General features: G+C 32.0%; 5 protein-coding genes and 2 pseudogenes across 7 annotated transcripts, besides 4 other annotated features; 3 read left to right on the top strand and 4 right to left on the bottom strand.

Annotated features, from left to right (window-relative positions):
• Positions 1 to 3,635: 3,635 nt before the first annotated feature.
• TVAGG3_0378780 (tricorn protease domain 2 family) lies at positions 3,636 to 5,246 on the top strand (the record flags this gene model as incomplete). The annotated part of the gene is made up of 1 exon (XM_001293061.2): positions 3,636 to 5,246. The coding sequence occupies one exon, from the start codon at positions 3,636 to 3,638 to the stop codon at positions 5,244 to 5,246; it is 1,611 nt and encodes a 536-aa protein (XP_001293062.2).
• A 102-nt stretch (positions 5,247 to 5,348) lies between these two features.
• Positions 5,349 to 5,475: a mobile genetic element.
• A 1,534-nt stretch (positions 5,476 to 7,009) lies between these two features.
• On the bottom strand, positions 7,010 to 8,581 carry TVAGG3_0378760 (RNA binding; the record flags this gene model as incomplete). Its single annotated transcript, XM_001299876.2, has 1 exon — positions 7,041 to 8,498. The coding sequence occupies one exon, from the start codon at positions 8,496 to 8,498 to the stop codon at positions 7,041 to 7,043; it is 1,458 nt and encodes a 485-aa protein (XP_001299877.1).
• Positions 8,582 to 9,874: 1,293 nt separating this feature from the next.
• Positions 9,875 to 12,282: a mobile genetic element.
• Positions 10,514 to 11,152, bottom strand: TVAGG3_0378750 (MULE transposase domain-containing protein; the record flags this gene model as incomplete). The annotated part of the gene is made up of 1 exon (XM_001299875.2): positions 10,514 to 11,152. A coding segment is annotated over one exon (639 nt), but the record flags the coding sequence as incomplete, so codon positions are not given.
• A 320-nt stretch (positions 12,283 to 12,602) lies between the features above and the next one.
• On the top strand, positions 12,603 to 14,531 carry TVAGG3_0378730 (regulation of choline O-acetyltransferase protein; the record flags this gene model as incomplete). The annotated part of the gene is made up of 1 exon (XM_051232024.1): positions 12,603 to 14,531. One exon carries the CDS (start codon positions 12,603 to 12,605, stop codon positions 14,529 to 14,531), a length of 1,929 nt encoding a protein of 642 aa, XP_051101754.1.
• Positions 14,532 to 14,703: 172 nt separating this feature from the next.
• Positions 14,704 to 16,866: a mobile genetic element.
• Positions 14,914 to 15,472, bottom strand: TVAGG3_0378720 (annotated as a pseudogene). Its single transcript has one exon. A coding segment is annotated over exon 1 (559 nt).
• Positions 16,867 to 17,186: 320 nt separating the features above from the next.
• Positions 17,187 to 19,112, top strand: TVAGG3_0378700 (regulation of choline O-acetyltransferase protein; the record flags this gene model as incomplete). Its single annotated transcript, XM_051232023.1, has 1 exon — positions 17,187 to 19,112. One exon carries the CDS (start codon positions 17,187 to 17,189, stop codon positions 19,110 to 19,112), a length of 1,926 nt encoding a protein of 641 aa, XP_051101753.1.
• A 172-nt stretch (positions 19,113 to 19,284) lies between these two features.
• Positions 19,285 to 21,450: a mobile genetic element.
• TVAGG3_0378690 lies at positions 19,615 to 20,103 on the bottom strand (annotated as a pseudogene). Its single transcript has one exon. A coding segment is annotated over exon 1 (489 nt).
• Positions 21,451 to 22,182: the final 732 nt, after the last annotated feature.

Genomic DNA, 22,182 nt, shown 5'->3' with positions numbered 1-22,182 from the left:
ATGAAACCGATTTTAAAAATAAATGAAACAAAGGAGGAAGAAATAAATGAAAGTGAAAATGTTCAACAAAAAATAAACGTTGTTAAACCAATTACTGAAATAAAAATTTTTTCATCTGTTGAAGAATTTAATGACTATTATGCTAATAATAAAAAATTATTTGAAGAATTGACAACATGTAAATTGAATAAAATGTTTAAAGTTGAGGACAGAGTCCAAGACCCGGAGGGTCATGGATTCAAAATTTCAAAAATAAAAGGTGTTGTTAGTTTAAAATCTATTCCTCAATCAAGAATCACCTCATTAATGAAAATAGATGATTTAACAAAAAGAATAGAAATTATTGAAGAAAGAATGAATCAAATAATTGATTTCATAAATTCAAATAATCATTAGTTTCTTAAAGTTCAATGTTGATTCTGAGACATGAATTTTTAAAGTTTATTTTTCATTCATGAATGATAATTATATCTGATTTCTTTTACTCTCTCGTATATACTAGATTTGAAGAATTCAGAACATTTCCCATAATCTCCTAAATGTTTTCTTATCCCTAACGTGTGCCAGTTATTATATGAAACTGAATAAACTTTATCTTTATCTTTACACCTTTCATCACTTCCAATATATTTATATCTCAGTTTTGATTTAGCATTTTCATATTCATTAACGTTTAATAATTCACAGTCTTCCTTTTTAAATTGATGTTTAAGATATTCAGGATTTAATACTCTACGTTTATATGCTCCTAACTTAGTCCTAAAGGTTTTTCTACAAAATTTAGGAATTCCATCCTCTTGAATGTCATCAATGATTTCCATTTCATTATTTTCAATTTCTTCTTCTCGTTTATGAGGTCTTTGATTATGACTCCATTGATTCCATGAAATTAAATATTCTTTATCATTATATTTATACCTCATTAGCTTATTTTGGCTTTCATATTCATTTAATAATTCACAATCTTCATTTTTAAATTGAAGTTTAACCCATTCAGGATTTAAACAATGTTTAATTAATCGCGGAATATCTGACATCATCTATATATAGCTTCTTTTATAAAAGATAAAAAAATAAATTATTTTAAAATTAATGTTAATTTTTTAATGTGTTTAGTATATAAATATTTTAATGCATCGTCTATATATAGATGTTACAAAAAAAGTCACACAACCCGCACTCATCTACTACTTATTTTTGCTATCGGTTTCGCAATTTTGACACAATAGCAAGAGGGTTCTATAAGCATTATTATCAACGTAGAATCTGAATATCATATCAGAAAATGTCGCAAATCTGACATTTACCCGACCAAATAGCAAAAATAATTGAATACTTTTCGCAAAAACTTTAAAAATCGATAAAAATATGAAATATAGATATTAAAGAGACTTTTTATATAATATTCATAAAGATTTTCCAAAAATATGATACCGCAAAATTAAAAAAGTGACGTCTTGAGTGGAGTCAAAGGTCGAAATTGCTAGCTAAATGTTTTTTTAGCGAAATTGCGTATTGTACGTTTTTTTCGCAAAACGAAACCCTTAGTTTTAAAAATCAATTTTTAGAATAAAAATAGCTGTATGGCGAATTCCGTTCAAATTATTTGCCAACACTTTATGGATGAAAATTGATTTTATGATCTTTAACCATCCAAAGAATCAGAGGTTTAATACCCGACTTGTAGAAGCTCATCTCCACTGATTTCAACAAATGAGATTGCTAATTAGAGATGTTAATATAAAACTTCATTGTAATTGAAATATCTTCGATGTGTTTGTATCATTAGTAGTGGTTTTGAAATGAAACCATAATAATTTCGATTAATTTGAACGATTATGGTTTTATTTTATGTGGAAATCCTTTTTGTTAATAGTTTTTGATATTTTTATGAGGAAAATGAAAGGTAGGTCCACAAAATCGTAACGATGCTTTCTTGATTTTGGTAATGGATTTAGACTATGTAGGTACTCAATGACTAATAGACGAAGAATGGAAGAAAACTGCAAGAGCGATTTCGAGGAAATATTATTAAAATTAACATTCGATTCTTTGACCTGCAAATAAACATATTTGTACTATTAATCGGTTTTACAGAATAGATCTTGCGTTATTGTATGTTTTGAAAAAGTATCTAGAATTTTTCCTAAGATACTCATTTTGCGATATAAAATGATATACCATCTACTAGATATGTGTATTGCTTCCTATGTGGCTAGTAACTACAGAAATTGTAGTTTCAGGAAATTTGAATATATTTGGAATCCTAAGAAAGACATTATAATATTGAGCGTCTCCTATTTCAATATATCATATTGATGAAAATATAAATTCATGTAATCTGTCCTTAAATATGCTATCTAAACCTTGTGATAGAAACTCAATTTCACCATAAAATATGAGAAAATTCCAAACTATGAAATAAAACGAACATATTCACATATGAGATAACAACCATCTATATTAGGTTTCTCAATTCTTCATTTAAAATTCCAAAAAAAATTCAAAAATTTAAAATCAAAGAGAAGAAATACGAAATTTTTATGAAAATTTGCAAAATGAAAAAATTTTGGAATTCTAAACATTATTTATTTTTGATGCTTGTTCCAAATTTGTCTTTTTTCCCATATCTGATATGAATATTTTGGATTATTATTATAATTTATTTTTATTGACATATTTCATGATATTCATATAATGGTTTGTTTTAGGGAATGAATAAGAATATATTTATTTAAAAAAAGAGAAAAGGTATTAGTATAAATTTTTATTTGAGTGTATTTAAAAGGTTTTACTTCAAAAACTTTATGTAGTTTGCTTTTGTAAGCAACGTAAAACAACATCTTCAAGTTATTTGTTGCAATTCGGGGATTAAGCGTGAATTTTTGTTGTATATTAGTTATAAATTAGTTTTTAGTAGATAAATTCTTCATGTTCCCGTTTGTATCTCATTTTGTTTTTGCTTTATTGATGAAATTTCAATTTGTTGAGTGAATATCGACAAATTTGTTAATTCTTGTTTTAAGCGCAGCGGTTATATTTAGAGTCTATTAATTATATCTAGACTTTCAGTATTTTGTATTATTTTTATGGTTGAGGTTAGATCAATCGCCTAACTAAGTAACGCATGTATGTAAAATGACTTTTTCGCGAAAACGGTCTTGCAGATTTTTATGAGAGTAAGATATCAATATATACAACAATTGAGGATTAATCTTATTGCAGTGGCTTACGATTTTCATCGTTCAAAGTATCGGGGCAGATTATTAAATTTTAAGCTATACAATTTCCTTTGTAGAGCTTTATATTTTGAAAGAATAGAACGATTGGATATATTCTTATTAAGTATAAATGACATCGATTTTAAATTGAATATATGTCAACATTGTTTCTGACATTAATGTAAATACAAAGTACTAAACTACTATGCATGAAGAAAACTTCAATTTCTCTCCACAATTAAGAGAAGTTTGGAGTTTTATTACTGTGAAAAATCCTCTTGAAGTTGTTCATGAGAATTTTTTTCACTTGCGAAATAACGTATTTTTTGTGGACCTACCTTTGGAAAATGGTTAGTGTAAACTTTTTCGCTCAATAAAAAAAATTATTTCAGAGTTTACAAAAAAAAATTGTAAATGCTTGTATCAATTGATAAAACGGTCCATGTTTGGGAAATTGATCAAAGTGAACCTTCATATAAAATAGAATCTCCAATCAAGATCATTTCAAGTGCTGTTTTTCACAAAGATTGCAGAAAACTTTATGTTTGTGGAAATTCCGATATTCTTTTCGAAATTGATGTCTACACGCGTGCAAAAAAGGGATGCAAACTTCCAGAAAGCGATATAAGGTGCATATCTATCAATAACGAATCTAATTTTATTGCTCTTGGCACATCAACAGGAAATATTCATATCATTGATGTCAAAGAATTTAACATAGTTAAAACACTATCGAAATATAAGTTTGCAATTACATCTATTGATTTTTTGAAAGATCAAAAATCAGTAATTGCAGGAGACTCCTCAGGCCATTTAATAACTGGAAGTGTAGATGAAGATGCTCGTGATTATGCAGAATTCACTTCCCTTCGAGGTCCAGTTCTTTCTCTTTGTACTTTAGAAAATGGCGACGTCGCAGCCTTTCAATCAAAGTCGCTTTACATTTACGACATGTATCATCAAGAAATACTCGATGTACAGGATTTTGGCCAGTCAGCAATTATAAAAATAAATCCAATTGGCGGAAATTTACTTGTAGGCACAAACAATGGCAAACTCTTCGAATACAACCAAAGTGATAAGTCGCTTATCAAAATTACCAAGGTTTCACACGCTATTTCTGCAATTGCAGTAAATCCTGATGGAGTGATCATTGCCATAGCATATTTAGGCGGTCTTTCACTTCTTAACCTTCAGGACCCTTCAGCAAATATCGATGTACCTTGCAATCACAAAGAATTCATTACTTGTCTTGTTTATCAGCATAATTTCATCGCAATTCCGGATGACGCCATTTTCGAGACAGATACAACCAACCCATCGCAAATATGGATTTCAAGGTCCAAACTTTCAGCTTCTCGACTTACAAATTCGATGAAAATTTCCGGAATGGATTTATTCCCAGAAGAAGAAGATTTCTCGGTAGATAAATTCACATTCCGTCGAAAGCTTGTCGATATTGCCAGTAATAACTCAGATAGAACAGCCGGATCGAAAGTTTTGTCAAGAAGCGGAATTTCACGTGAAAAAATCACAAGAAGAAGCTTAAACACTGAATCAAACGAGATACAAGTCAGCGGACAACTTTCTTTCTCCAATACTGGCTCTCCTGTCTTTAAACACAGAAAGATTTCGAGGCAAAGTAAAATTGAATCTCCATCAATTTCTGATTTTCCTTTGAGACAAAATGACTCCGAAACAACATCTCCAAAAGAGAAATCACCAAAGGAAAACAGCATTTCCCCAATTGTTTCTACTTCTACACCAATAAAGACTCCATCAAAAGTTAGATTTGGAAATAATGTAACACCAACAAAACCTGAAGAAGAAAAGCATGTTAACTTCAACCAAATCAACAATGATGATGAAGAAATACATGCAAGTGACTTCTCAAGTATTTCCAGTCCAATAAATGACACTTCTAGCAAACTAGAACAAGTGAATGATGGATTGATGAAAACTTATGATGAAGTTCACGAAAAAGTTCAAGAAGCAGAAGAAAAACTTGCTGAAGACAATCAATAACTTTATATATTATATTATTATTTTCTTTAATTCTAAAAATGTATTATTCTTTTTTTATTCAAAATCCTTAATTATTGTTTTGTCCAAGGAAAATGTAGAACTTAAGGGTGCACTTACGCCCCTATGACAGGGCTTTCAATTCAGATGTTTAAGGTTAAAATTCAATGACGCTTCACGCCAGTTGTCAAAAATTTGAATTAATGTCAGATGGGCGTAAGTGCAGCCTTAAATCATTGTCTTTGGTACTTGTTGATATTCAAAATCAAGACCAATATTTCAAATTTTAATATTCATTCCCTTGCATGAATCACCAAAGGATAAGAGTCAAATATGCCCAAAAAAAGTTCGCTGATATTAATTAATTTTAACTCATTGATCAAGAAAAATGCAAAGCCCAAATTAGATTAGAGATATTGTATTGCATAAAGATATTTGTGTTAATAATATTAAATCCAGAAAATTCTGATTGACATTTATTTAAAGACAAATGATGTATAATATTCTTAAAATATTCCTTTGGATTAAAGAGTTCTGTAGCTCGATCAAAAATTTTCGGAATATTACTATCAATATAACAATTATTTACTATTATAGGACTAGAATTATAGAAAATGGAAACCCCATTTGGAACTCTATTATTTTGAAAAGAACAGCTATCGACATTCATTTTATTGTTAACATGATAGATCAATCCATAAACAGTGCCGACTTGAGAGTTATTTATGATATTTGAATGGTCAAATGTAGATTGATAACATGCATTTATCAGCATATAACCAACATCTGCAACGTTATTAGCATATGTTGAGTATTTAAAATAAATTGGAGCGGTTTGACTTCTGACAAAACTTCCTGAAACAGTATACGATTTGCATGAAGTGAAATTCGTATTCAATATAGAAATGTTGCCATTATCTTGAAACGTTGTATCACCTCCTAAATTTCCTGCCTTTCCACATCCAAACAATGTACTTTCATTTATATAATTATGGCAATTTTCTCCAACTTTTAAATATGAAAATTGACCATAACTATCTGTAAAAGAGTTAAATGAACAAAATCTTCGTTGAACTATCGAACTTGCTTGGTTATTGGTGTATATACATCCACCGTCTCCAGAGGAAGAACAATTGTAGAATTCGCAAAAGTTATGGAGAAATTTGGAATCAGAAGTAGAACTAAAATTTATAACTTTATCTTTGTCTTCTAAAAATGTGCATTCTTCTAAGTAATATTGAGATCGTCCGGCTTGAATTTGACAATTTTGACATTTTTCAATTTGACCTTTAAATGGATCTTTGTAGTATTCCTCCCATACATCAACATCTCCTGAAAGCTGCCAATTTGAATAGATTCTATCATAATAATTTGACTTTAAAAATTAAAAATAACCGTTGTTTTATGGGGAGATTTCAAAAGTGCCATAATTTTCAAAGATTGTCAAATGATATAACCAGAATTTCTGAGATTGTTTCATCATTCTATGAAATCTCCTGAAATAAATAACTTTATCATTAATCACCATTGAAATAAACGCGTGACATTTATTATTACTATTCATATATTGGAGAATTGTCTTAAGAGTGCTGTATTGCCGATATGTAAACATTTCAAATATTGACTCCTCTTTAAAGATACTCAATATGAAAGTAATTAAAATTGCTTTTATGAAGATAGTCTTTTGTGATGGATCCTTAAGATATTTGAGAATAGTATTATTCAAGTATAAATTGAAATTTAAGAAAAAAAAGTTATTTTATATTTTTGAACAGAAAAAAAAATCAAAAATTTTTTTTACTCATCAAGCCAAGCGTTCATTACCTTTTCATGTCCTAAAAGGAATCTTGCGACTTCAGGTGTTACGTCCTTGAACTTGTTTTCGTTGAAATCAGGTCTCATTGCCAGAACTTTCCTCATAAACCTGTCTCTGACGTTGTTTCTGAATGGGAATCTCTGCTGAGGAGGCCACGATTTTCCTAATGGAGGAAGAGCCATTGAATCAACTTTTTCGAAGAAAAGCAATGATCCAAACTTTCCATTGTAGTTAGATACAGCAGCATCCATCAGTTCTGTTGTCTTGAACATAACTAAAGCGAGAGATCCGCAAAGATCAACTCTCATTGCAGATTTGAATTCATCTTTGATTAATTTCAATTCTTTTGGTTCTGTAACTAAGAATTGTCTGTCTTTTGATGAATTCGTTTGATCTCTGTATATCTTAAGATCGGATACCTCTTTATAAAGCTTGGCTTCGTCAATTGACATCGATCTGGCTGCAATTATTTGAGAATTATCTCGTTTAAGGCCTTCGATGACATTTAAAGCATCCTGGTGTGACATCATTGTGCAAGTGGCTGTCCCAAGACTTTCCCACTTCTCATTAAGGTTCAAACGAGGTGCTTGCACTGCGCCATATTTTTCGCAAATTTCGCGAACGTGTTGGCCGCATGTAACGGTGTTAGGAAGGTTCTTGAGAGCAACTTTAACGAATGAATCTTCATCGCCCATGTGAGTTGCGGCTTCAAGAAGATAATAATGGAAATAATCTGTTTCACGTGGAGACATGTCAACTTTAACAATGGATGAGCCTACAATGCACATGTTGAAGAATAAGAAGGCTGAATCGGCTGCTTTGTGGTCAGCAAATCTGATGTAATAAGATTTATCGACTTTTTCGATGTTTTTGATCTCTCCGAGCTTTTCAAAGAGAGATTTGATGCCTGGGAATGCTTCTTCGGATACGTCATTAACAACAACTTCTTGGAAAGCCTTTGCTAAAGGTTTATAAGTATAATTTGTAATATTTGCATCAGATTCAGTAGCTGCTTTGGCCGCTTTTTTTGTTTCATATTGGATATAGCCATATCCTTTGTTCTGAACTAAATACGAGAAAATAATTTTGCCAAAGGATTTATACTTATCATAGAATGATTTGTTGGTTGTTTCTGGTGAAACACCTGATATTAAAACAGCATTATCGGAAGAAAAGCGTAATTGGCGTATCTTTGGTGACATAAATTGAATGAAAATGCTGCTTGTTTCAAGTCTCATGAAATTGGCTTCATCAAATGCCTTTTCAGCCTGTTCTTTAGCTTTATATTGTATGAAACTGTATTGGAAATCAACAGAACGGTATTTACGAAGTAAAATTTGTTCAATTTCACCATATTTGCTGAAGATTTCACGCATCTTGTCTTCAGTGTATGTTGCTGGTATATCGGAAATGTAAATTACTGCTTCGCTTTGGAACATTATAGCTCTTTACAAGTATAAATCAAATAATGATCCCTAAAATCTCTCAAATTTGGTCACTTCAATTTTTTGCAAAATATTAATCTGTATATAATATAGATCTTCTTCGTATAAAATAATTTCAAATTTTTATTATTTCCGTATCTTCTGAAAATTGAATTGAGTTTTATTAGGATTACGGCATAAATATTAAACAAAAATAAAAAAAATATCGAATTTGGTTTAAAAAGTGCAGCAATAAAGAACCCTACTAAATGCAAATAACCTTCTCAGTATTCTTCGCGAATTCCTTTAGCATCATCGTCAAAAGACTTTGTGAACTCAACTCATGTTTACAAAACCGTCAAATATTCAGAGGATTCTGAAGAAGAAGACGATGATGATTTATAGGAAATGGCAACCAATAAATTAACGAATATTGTGAGAATTCCTTCCGAAGGAACATATGAATATTACAGGGATGATTCATTCGAAGAAGAGGAAGAAGAAGACTTTTTCGCAACTCCTTCTTATTCTGATGAATCTCAAACAAACGAAGAAAAGTCAATAGTTACAAACACACAAACTATGGAATTACCTTCTCCGAATCAGATATCAATGGTAATTATTCTTATTCGTATTCAGAATATTACAAATCTTATTCTACCACAAAAAGTGAACTAAAAAGTGACTCGAGAAATGTGACAAATTCACCAAAATTTGTAGATAAGAAGATTGATTTGCGACCACCACTTCCACCATCATGATATCTGAGACCTGTAGTTGTTTCAAGATTTGATAAGCAACAAAAGAAAACCGATGAAAAAACTTATGCTTTTTTTCGTACAAAAATATTTTAAGGGTCCACTGTAAGGCCAAATAAGGCCTATCGTCGTCCCAAAAATATTGCTCAAGATGGTGTTTTACTAAGGCCCAAAACTTAAAAAAACACAAAAAAATTAACTCTACTCTTTTGAGATCCCTATCAGATGTGCATCAATTTGATGCAGTATCGCAATTCGAATCCGATTTTTTAATGTAGATGTACTCTAACATTCTTGAAAAAATGCAAAACAATATTAATTAAGCTTTTCATTTCTGTATCATACACGAAACAAAATCATTCATTATACTAAAATTTATCAAAGTTTGAATAATGAAAAAAATAATATCTAAATTTTTACATTGAGTCGTCTATTGATATGGTTAATATTAAGTCGTGCAAAAATGGGTATTGGCCAGAATAATACCCACTAAAATACACTTTTTTAAAATTTTTTTCAATTTGTTATGGTGTATCTTTATGATAATCAATAAAATGTTTATTTTTCATAAGTAAATACATACTTTATGCTTAAACACAAAAAATAACACCAAAATTTTTGACCAACATATCTGAGTGGGGGACAAACTCGCCCATTGTCACTTTTCATTAACCTTAAACTTGTAATTTTCATTATTTTAATTAACCTTATTTCTTTCCCAATTCCTGATTTATTTTATTCACTTACTATTAAAAGTCACATTTTAATAAAATATAATAATTTATTTATAGCATTTTTTACTATACTGTAATAAAAAATTAATTATAATAAATTAAATGTTTATTAAATCAAATGTTTTCTTTGCAATAATATTTTTAATGTTGAGTAAACAATGTTGGGATCAAGTGTATCATTTTTCAGACCTTTCTGAACAGCTTCAAGCATACTGATGCATTCGACTTTTTTAAATTGTGTCATTTCTTCGAAATCTCTTGTGACTTTTTTGATAACTTTAACACTTCTCTCTGAATCCAGACCTTTAATTTGCAACTTAATCAGGAATGAAGGAACAACACTGGAATATAACTCGATGACAAGTTCATCGAGTCAAAGATTTCGCCTTTCTGGGAAGTACTGGTGCTTCAAAACCTTGAAATGTGATTCCGAGATGTTGTTTGTTCCATCTCCTTCATTTCTATAGCGAAGCATCCACCTGTCAAGATGATGGCGCCACTGTCGGTCAAAGTATTCACGGGCAGCAGGTTCCTCATTTAAAATTTCTTCTAAATTGTTGTAAACTTCATCAGGATCAATTTCTTCCTCTTCAGAACCAAAGACCAATAACTTCATTAAGTTATAGAAAGTTTCGAAGTTGGAACGATCTTGAAACTTTTCAGCCTTTCTCATGACAGCGCGCAACACATGAACGCCACACCAAATGATCTGGCATAAAGGGATGGCTGTTTCAACAGCATTTGTGATTTGAGGTGCGCAGTCCATTGAAAAATAAGATGGTTCGCGATTGATGGAGCCAAAATATGCTGTGAGACAAACTTGTATATTTTCACTTGTGTCGGGCCAAACGAAAAAATACAAAAACGGAAAAACAATTGATTCCGCGAATTTGCCAGTGACGGCATAAAATGGTATGCGAGAGCGCAAGAGCTTATAAGTGGAATCAATGTGATAAGTTTGTATTTGATGTGAAAAAGCATTTGCTTCGAATGGGGCGTAATAGAAAATCATACGATCTGGCTCGTGAATAAACTCGATGAGATCATCCGGAGAATGACTCTTAACCATGTCAACAAAAATTGCAAGAGATGTAACATCATCCGCTGAGAAACGGGTATTGATTGCATGAAGGCGTTTAGAAAACTTTTTTAAAGCATCTGTAGATTGTTGAAACATTTCCGGAATGATCCCACTATCAAATGGGATATTAAGATCTTTGAAACACCTTAATTGTGTGTAAACACGGTCTTGATTTGATTCAAAATATCTTGTTAAATAAGATCTATAAAAATATGATGTAATTTGTTGTGATTTGTTTGGAAAAGGGGCAGAATGATTGTGGGTGTTAATACATTTTCGTATGTGGTACTTGTCATCGGGAAGTGTATCAACAAGGAAGCGACATGGACAATTCGGCCACTTACAATTAATTTGGATTTGATTTCTTTCTTTCCTAGTTTTATATGAATAACTACAACCTGCTTGGATTTCTTGTTGCACTCCATACTTAAGCAACTCGATATATGTGAGTTCGTGATCTTGGATCTGCATTAAAATGAAATGATTTGAAAGAATAAAGAATTTTGAATATATTGGTCTTATTTTGATAAGCTTGGTCGTGTTTTGAATAGCTTGGCCATCTAATTCAATTATGATCTTTGAAAATTAGGTGAAATAAAACTAAACATAAATGTAAAACTAGGGATATGAAATTTTGGTTGTACACCACTTGTATGTGCCGGATACCATTGTGTCAAATTTTTTCTGAAATTAACTTTAAAAGTACTAAGTAAGATCATGAGATATAGCAATATATGTTTAAACCAACTTATATTTTGGTTGTACACCACTTGTATGTGCCGGATACCATTGTGTCAAATTTTTTCTGAAATTAACTTTAAAAGTACTAAGTAAGATCATGAGATATAGCAATATATGTTTAAACCAACTTATATTTTGGTTGTACACCACTTGTATGTGCCGGATACCATTGTGTCAAATTTTTTCTGAAATTAACTTTAAAAGTACTAAGTAAGATCATGAGATATAGCAATATATGTTTAAACCAACTTATATTTTGGTTGTACACCACTTGTATGTGCCGGATACCATTGTGTCAAATTTTTTCTGAAATTAACTTTAAAAGTACTAAGTAAGATCATTTATTTTTGCATAATATAATGCCAATATGGTTTCTTTTGATTTTATTTCATTTATAAGCAAATCAGATTTACCCAAAAACTCCACTCCATAAGCGTTCATTTGCTAAATTAAAAAGTGACAATGGGCTAGTCTGTCCCTTTCTCTTTTCCTATCTCTTGATCAAAGATAGTAAGTGAATATAAATAAAATTTATAAATAATATAAATTTGACTTTTTTTTTGAAATAAATAACAAATAAAAAATCTTTGTATTGTTTTTATTCCTTATTTTAGCAAAAAGTATAATTAATATTTTTAGACACTCAAAAACCTCTGATGCGCTTTCAATTTTCTGACGACTACACAAAAATCTAATCAATTATTTTTAATAATGAATAATTATCAAAGGATATTAAAACATAAGCATTTTTATTAAATGCCATAATTCAATTATATTGAAATGCAACTCAATTCAAATTTATCATATGTTCTTACACCTTTTTGCTTCAGCAGTTAACTCACAAGTATTCACATGTATGCATGATATTTACACGAATCAGCAACTTCGTTCAAGTGAACCAGAATCATTGCGAAATCTTCGGGATGAATCAACTTCAACTCCAGAATCAAATCCAAATGAAAATCAATTTAAATGTAATCCAAAACTTCATCCTGCAACATATAATTTGAGAATTGATTTTCGAATGCAAGGAATTGACAATGAAGTAATCAAGAAAACATTCAATTATGTAAACGATTTTCTTAGTAAACGTATTAATGTTACTGATCGTGCAAGAAGTTTAGATGATGATTTTGATCTCGTTATTGATGTAAAGGCTGAATCATTTGAAAAAGGTTCAAATGGCCTTGCATTTGCACGTTCTACATACAATCATCCCACAACTGGCAGACCGACACATGGGGAAATTACACTTAATTCAAATAAGATACCATTTGAGGCACAAACACTAGAATCGGGTGATAGACAATTCATTTTAACGGTTATTCACGAATTAAATCACATTCTGTCATTCAGTAGCTCGTTATTTAATAAATGGCAACCTTATGGAGAAACAGCCACAATTGTCCACTATACCGATTGGCAAGGTAAAGAAATATCTAAAGGCGAATACGAAAGCTACAATGATAATAGGGTTCCACATATGTACGTCAGATCTCCATGTTTGACAGAATGGGTGAATAATAGATTCAAAGTAAAAAATGAAACACTCATCAATATCGGCCTTGAACTTGAAGACTCAGGCGGTGGCGGAACAGCTGGTTCCCATCCAAACGAAAAACTTTTCTTCACAGATCTCATGCAAGGTAGAACATACGGTCCAGGCTGGCTTTCACCAATCTTCTACAACACATTGTTAGATACCGGATGGTATGTTCCATCCAAAAAAACCTCATGGAAAGACCTCATTTACTTAGATGACCACATCAATACAAAGATCCACGTAAACGAGTCAATTCTTTTGAAACCACCACAGCATTCTATTCCTCTTCCATACCAATGCCAATCAACCTCTCTCCAGGCTTGCTTCTACGATTACACATGGACAGGCACATGCTCACTTGTTCAATGGAACGATCCAGGAAAAGTTGAACCGGAAGACATGAATAAAAAAGACTGGTACAATCCAAACGGACAATCACTTGTCGGCCAGGATAACATGCTTGATTACGCAAACTTAGTTCTTCCATGGTATTCATGCAGATCAACAGGTGACAATGGTTTGAAGCGTATGGTTGAGTTCGAACCAGACTACAACTACTCCAAGTATGGTGAAGCATTCTTACCGAACTCAACATGCGCAATGTCCACACTTCAACAAGGTTTCACAGGCAGCTTGCTTTCAACATCAAGATGCTACGAAGCATGGTGTGGTACAGATCACAGAGTCAGATTGATTGTCAACGGTGAAGAGTACTACTGCAAGAAAGATGGTCAACAAGCCAAGTTCTCTGGTTTCGCAGGCTCCATTACATGCCCACCTGCCGCTCAAGTCTGCGCAAACAGAAAATTAAAAGAGATATTTGGTGTTACATCTCTCTTCCCAGATCGTGGACCAATCGATGGACAGAACTTAGTCGCCATCGTTGGTAACAATTATGATAATTACCAAAATGTCACAATTACACTCGGTACAGTTCCTTGCGAAATCAAGGTTTACAAGGATAACTACATCCTTTGCAAGCTTCAAAAGCCAGATGATAATACACAGAAGTTAATCAGAGAGAAGTCTAATATATTGAAGCAGACACTTGACACAAACACTGAAAAGAATGAGTACAGAATGTTCAAGGCATTCTACGTTGTAAAGTCTACAAATAATAGAACTAACACTACTTATCCAGATTCATACTACTTCACAAAGAGGAAGTATGACACAGGAATGAAGGACTAAAAGAGTTCAATCTTTTTCAATATTGAAAAAGTTGAATATAATTTTTTTTCTCTAATTATTTAGTATTATATATCGATCTATGCCTTTATTTGGGTGTTTAATGCTTTATTTATTAAGTGCACGAATTGTATTCATCATGAAAAATTTGAAATGTTAAATTCATTTTCCTATCGAGTGGGGGACAAACTCGCCCATTGTCACTTTTCATTAACCTTAAACTTGTAATTTTCATTATTTTAATTAACCTTATTTCTTTCCCAATTCCTGATTTATTTTATTCACTTACTATTAAAAGTCACATTTTAATAAAATATAATAATTTATTTATAGCATTTTTTACTATACTGTAATAAAAAATTAATTATAATAAATTAAATGTTTATTAAATCAAATGTTTTCTTTGCAATAATATTTTTAATGTTGAGTAAACAATGTTGGGATCAAGTGTATCATTTTTCAGACCTTTCTGAACAGCTTCAAGCATACTGATGCATTCGACTTTTTTAAATTGTGTCATTTCTTCGAAATCTCTTGTGACTTTTTTGATAACTTTAACACTTCTCTCTGAATCCAGACCTTTAATTTGCAACTTAATCAGGAATGAAGGAACAACACTGGAATATAACTCGATGACAAGTTCATCGAGTCAAAGATTTCGCCTTTCTGGGAAGTACTGGTGCTTCAAAACCTTGAAATGTGATTCCGAGATGTTGTTTGTTCCATCTCCTTCATTTCTATAGCGAAGCATCCACCTGTCAAGATGATGGCGCCACTGTCGGTCAAAGTATTCACGGGCAGCAGGTTCCTCATTTAAAATTTCTTCTAAATTGTTGTAAACTTCATCAGGATCAATTTCTTCCTCTTCAGAACCAAAGACCAATAACTTCATTAAGTTATAGAAAGTTTCGAAGTTGGAACGATCTTGAAACTTTTCAGCCTTTCTCATGACAGCGCGCAACACATGAACGCCACACCAAATGATCTGGCATAAAGGGATGGCTGTTTCAACAGCATTTGTGATTTGAGGTGCGCAGTCCATTGAAAAATAAGATGGTTCGCGATTGATGGAGCCAAAATATGCTGTGAGACAAACTTGTATATTTTCACTTGTGTCGGGCCAAACGAAAAAATACAAAAACGGAAAAACAATTGATTCCGCGAATTTGCCAGTGACGGCATAAAATGGTATGCGAGAGCGCAAGAGCTTATAAGTGGAATCAATGTGATAAGTTTGTATTTGATATGAAAAAGCATTTGCTTCGAATGGGGCGTAATAGAAAATCATACGATCTGGCTCGTGAATAAACTCGATGAGATCATCCGGAGAATGACTCTTAACCATGTCGACAAAAATTGCAAGAGATGTAACATCATCCGCTGAGAAACGGGTATTGATTGCATGAAGGCGTTTAGAAAACTTTTTTAAAGCATCTGTAGATTGTTGAAACATTTCCGGAATGATCCCACTATCAAATGGGATATTAAGATCTTTGAAACACCTTAATTGTGTAAACACGGTCTTGATTTGATTCAAAATATCTTGTTAAATAAGATCTATAAAAATATGATGTAATTTGTTGTGATTTGTTTGGAAAAGGGGCAGAATGATTGTGGGTGTTAATACATTTTCGTATGTGGTACTTGTCATCGGGAAGTGTATCAACAAGGAAGCGACATGGACAATTCGGCCACTTACAATTAATTGGATTTGATTTCTTTCTTTCCTAGTTTTATATGAATAACTACAACCTGCTTGGATTTCTTGTTGCACTCCATACTTAAGCAACTCGATATATGTGAGTTCGTGATCTTGGATCTGCATTAAAATGAAATGATTTGAAAGAATAAAGAATTTTGAATATATTGGTCTTATTTTGATAAGCTTGGTCGTGTTTTGAATAGCTTGGCCATCTAATTCAATTATGATCTTTGAAAATTAGGTGAAATAAAACTAAACATAAATGTAAAACTAGGGATATGAAATTTTGGTTGTACACCACTTGTATGTGCCGGATACCATTGTGTCAAATTTTTTCTGAAATTAACTTTAAAAGTACTAAGTAAGATCATGAGATATAGCAATATATGTTTAAACCAACTTATATTTTGGTTGTACACCACTTGTATGTGCCGGATACCATTGTGTCAAATTTTTTCTGAAATTAACTTTAAAAGTACTAAGTAAGATCATTTATTTTTGCATAATATAATGCCAATATGGTTTCTTTTGATTTTATTTCATTTATAAGCAAATCAGATTTACCCAAAAACTCCACTCCATAAGCGTTCATTTGCTAAATTAAAAAGTGACAATGGGCTAGTCTGTCCCTTTCTCTTTTCCTATCTCTTGATCAAAGATAGTAAGTGAATATAAATAAAATTTATAAATAATATAAATTTGACTTTTTTTTTGAAATAAATAACAAATAAAAAATCTTTGTATTGTTTTTATTCCTTATTTTAGCAAAAAGTATAATTAATATTTTTAGACACTCAAAAACCTCTGATGCGCTTTCAATTTTCTGACGACTACACAAAAATCTAATCAATTATTTTTAATAATGAATAATTATCAAAGGATATTAAAACATAAGCATTTTTATTAAATGCCATAATTCAATTATATTGAAATGCAACTCAATTCAAATTTATCATATGTTCTTACACCTTTTTGCTTCAGCAGTTAACTCACAAGTATTCACATGTATGCATGATATTTACACGAATCAGCAACTTCGTTCAAGTGAACCAGAATCATTGCGAAATCTTCGGGATGAATCAACTTCAACTCCAGAATCAAATCCAAATGAAAATCAATTTAAATGTAATCCAAAACTTCATCCTGCAACATATAATTTGAGAATTGATTTTCGAATGCAAGGAATTGACAATGAAGTAATCAAGAAAACATTCAATTATGTAAACGATTTTCTTAGTAAACGTATTAATGTTACTGATCGTGCAAGAAGTTTAGATGATGATTTTGATCTCGTTATTGATGTAAAGGCTGAATCATTTGAAAAAGGTTCAAATGGCCTTGCATTTGCACGTTCTACATACAATCATCCCACAACTGGCAGACCGACACATGGGGAAATTACACTTAATTCAAATAAGATACCATTTGAGGCACAAACACTAGAATCGGGTGATAGACAATTCATTTTAACGGTTATTCACGAATTAAATCACATTCTGTCATTCAGTAGCTCGTTATTTAATAAATGGCAACCTTATGGAGAAACAGCCACAATTGTCCACTATACCGATTGGCAAGGTAAAGAAATATCTAAAGGCGAATACGAAAGCTACAATGATAATAGGGTTCCACATATGTACGTCAGATCTCCATGTTTGACAGAATGGGTGAATAATAGATTCAAAGTAAAAAATGAAACACTCATCAATATCGGCCTTGAACTTGAAGACTCAGGCGGTGGCGGAACAGCTGGTTCCCATCCAAACGAAAAACTTTTCTTCACAGATCTCATGCAAGGTAGAACATACGGTCCAGGCTGGCTTTCACCAATCTTCTACAACACATTGTTAGATACCGGATGGTATGTTCCATCCAAAAACCTCATGGAAGACCTCATTTACTTAGATGACCACATCAATACAAAGATCCACGTAAACGAGTCAATTCTTTTGAAACCACCACAGCATTCTATTCCTCTTCCATACCAATGCCAATCAACCTCTCTCCAGGCTTGCTTCTACGATTACACATGGACAGGCACATGCTCACTTGTTCAATGGAACGATCCAGGAAAAGTTGAACCGGAAGACATGAATAAAAAAGACTGGTACAATCCAAACGGACAATCACTTGTCGGCCAGGATAACATGCTTGATTACGCAAACTTAGTTCTTCCATGGTATTCATGCAGATCAACAGGTGACAATGGTTTGAAGCGTATGGTTGAGTTCGAACCAGACTACAACTACTCCAAGTATGGTGAAGCATTCTTACCGAACTCAACATGCGCAATGTCCACACTTCAACAAGGTTTCACAGGCAGCTTGCTTTCAACATCAAGATGCTACGAAGCATGGTGTGGTACAGATCACAGAGTCAGATTGATTGTCAACGGTGAAGAGTACTACTGCAAGAAAGATGGTCAACAAGCCAAGTTCTCTGGTTTCGCAGGCTCCATTACATGCCCACCTGCCGCTCAAGTCTGCGCAAACAGAAAATTAAAAGAGATATTTGGTGTTACATCTCTCTTCCCAGATCGTGGACCAATCGATGGACAGAACTTAGTCGCCATCGTTGGTAACAATTATGATAATTACCAAAATGTCACAATTACACTCGGTACAGTTCCTTGCGAAATCAAGGTTTACAAGGATAACTACATCCTTTGCAAGCTTCAAAAGCCAGATGATAATACACAGAAGTTAATCAGAGAGAAGTCTAATATATTGAAGCAGACACTTGACACAAACACTGAAAAGAATGAGTACAGAATGTTCAAGGCATTCTACGTTGTAAAGTCTACAAATAATAGAACTAACACTACTTATCCAGATTCATACTACTTCACAAAGAGGAAGTATGACACAGGAATGAAGGACTAAAAGAGTTCAATCTTTTTCAATATTGAAAAAGTTGAATATAATTTTTTTTCTCTAATTATTTAGTATTATATATCGATCTATGCCTTTATTTGGGTGTTTAATGCTTTATTTATTAAGTGCACGAATTGTATTCATCATGAAAAATTTGAAATGTTAAATTCATTTTCCTATCGAGTGGGGGACAAACTCGCCCATTGTCACTTTTCATTAACCTTAAACTTGTAATTTTCATTATTTTAATTAACCTTATTTCTTTCCCAATTCCTGATTTATTTTATTCACTTACTATTAAAAGTCACATTTTAATAAAATATAATAATTTATTTATAGCATTTTTTACTATACTGTAATAAAAAATTAATTATAATAAATTAAATGTTTATTAAATCAAATGTTTTCTTTGCAATAATATTTTTAATGTTGAGTAAACAATGTTGGGATCAAGTGTATCATTTTTCAGACCTTTCTGAACAGCTTCAAGCATACTGATGCATTCGACTTTTTTAAATTGTGTCATTTCTTCGAAATCTCTTGTGACTTTTTTGATAACTTTAACACTTCTCTCTGAATCCAGACCTTTAATTTGCAACTTAATCAGGAATGAAGGAACAACACTGGAATATAACTCGATGACAAGTTCATCGAGTCAAAGATTTCGCCTTTCTGGGAAGTACTGGTGCTTCAAAACCTTGAAATGTGATTCCGAGATGTTGTTTGTTCCATCTCCTTCATTTCTATAGCGAAGCATCCACCTGTCAAGATGATGGCGCCACTGTCGGTCAAAGTATTCACGGGCAGCAGGTTCCTCATTTAAAATTTCTTCTAAATTGTTGTAAACTTCATCAGGATCAATTTCTTCCTCTTCAGAACCAAAGACCAATAACTTCATTAAGTTATAGAAAGTTTCGAAGTTGGAACGATCTTGAAACTTTTCAGCCTTTCTCATGACAGCGCGCAACACATGAACGCCACACCAAATGATCTGGCATAAAGGGATGGCTGTTTCAACAGCATTTGTGATTTGAGGTGCGCAGTCCATTGAAAAATAAGATGGTTCGCGATTGATGGAGCCAAAATATGCTGTGAGACAAACTTGTATATTTTCACTTGTGTCGGGCCAAACGAAAAAATACAAAAACGGAAAAACAATTGATTCCGCGAATTTGCCAGTGACGGCATAAAATGGTATGCGAGAGCGCAAGAGCTTATAAGTGGAATCAATGTGATAAGTTTGTATTTGATGTGAAAAAGCATTTGCTTCGAATGGGGCGTAATAGAAAATCATACGATCTGGCTCGTGAATAAACTCGATGAGATCATCCGGAGAATGACTCTTAACCATGTCGACAAAAATTGCAAGAGATGTAACATCATCCGCTGAGAAACGGGTATTGATTGCATGAAGGCGTTTAGAAAACTTTTTTAAAGCATCTGTAGATTGTTGAAACATTTCCGGAATGATCCCACTATCAAATGGGATATTAAGATCTTTGAAACACCTTAATTGTGTGTAAACACGGTCTTGATTTGATTCAAAATATCTTGTTAAATAAGATCTATAAAAATATGATGTAATTTGTTGTGATTTGTTTGGAAAAGGGGCAGAATGATTGTGGGTGTTAATACATTTTCGTATGTGGTACTTGTCATCGGGAAGTGTATCAACAAGGAAGCGACATGGACAATTCGGCCACTTACAATTAATTTGGATTTGATTTCTTTCTTTCCTAGTTTTATATGAATAACTACAACCTGCTTGGATTTCTTGTTGCACTCCATACTTAAGCAACTCGATATATGTGAGTTCGTGATCTTGGATCTGCATTAAAATGAAATGATTTGAAAGAATAAAGAATTTTGAATATATTGGTCTTATTTTGATAAGCTTGGTCGTGTTTTGAATAGCTTGGCCATCTAATTCAATTATGATCTTTGAAAATTAGGTGAAATAAAACTAAACATAAATGTAAAACTAGGGATATGAAATTTTGGTTGTACACCACTTGTATGTGCCGGATACCATTGTGTCAAATTTTTTCTGAAATTAACTTTAAAAGTACTAAGTAAGATCATGAGATATAGCAATATATGTTTAAACCAACTTATATTTTGGTTGTACACCACTTGTATGTGCCGGATACCATTGTGTCAAATTTTTTCTGAAATTAACTTTAAAAGTACTAAGTAAGATCATTTATTTTTGCATAATATAATGCCAATATGGTTTCTTTTGATTTTATTTCATTTATAAGCAAATCAGATTTACCCAAAAACTCCACTCCATAAGCGTTCATTTGCTAAATTAAAAAGTGACAATGGGCTAGTCTGTCCCTTTCTCTTTTCCTATCTCTTGATCAAAGATAGTAAGTGAATATAAATAAAATTTATAAATATATAAATTTGACTTTTTTTTGAAATAAATAACAAATAAAAAATCTTTGTATTGTTTTTATTCCTTATTTTAGCAAAAAGTATAATTAATATTTTTAGACACTCAAAAACCTCTGATGCGCTTTCAATTTTCTGACGACTACACAAAAATCTAATCAATTTTTTTAATAATGAATAATTATCAAAGGATATTAAAACATAAGCATTTTTATTAAATGCCATAATTCAATTATATTGAAATGCAACTCAATTCAAATTTATCATATGTTCTTACACCTTTTTGCTTCAGCAGTTAACTCACAAGTATTCACATGTATGCATGATATTTACACGAATCAGCAACTTCGTTCAAGTGAACCAGAATCATTGCGAAATCTTCGGGATGAATCAACTTCAACTCCAGAATCAAATCCAAATGAAAATCAATTTAAATGTAATCCAAAACTTCATCCTGCAACATATAATTTGAGAATTGATTTTCGAATGCAAGGAATTGACAATGAAGTAATCAAGAAAACATTCAATTATGTAAACGATTTTCTTAGTAAACGTATTAATGTTACTGATCGTGCAAGAAGTTTAGATGATGATTTTGATCTCGTTATTGATGTAAAGGCTGAATCATTTGAAAAAGGTTCAAATGGCCTTGCATTTGCACGTTCTACATACAATCATCCCA

The sequence above is a fragment of the Trichomonas vaginalis genome, chromosome V (assembly GCF_026262505.1).
Source record: "Trichomonas vaginalis G3 chromosome V, whole genome shotgun sequence".
Classification (NCBI taxonomy): domain Eukaryota; phylum Parabasalia; order Trichomonadida; family Trichomonadidae; genus Trichomonas; species Trichomonas vaginalis.
This window is presented reverse-complemented; position numbering and strand designations above follow the sequence as displayed.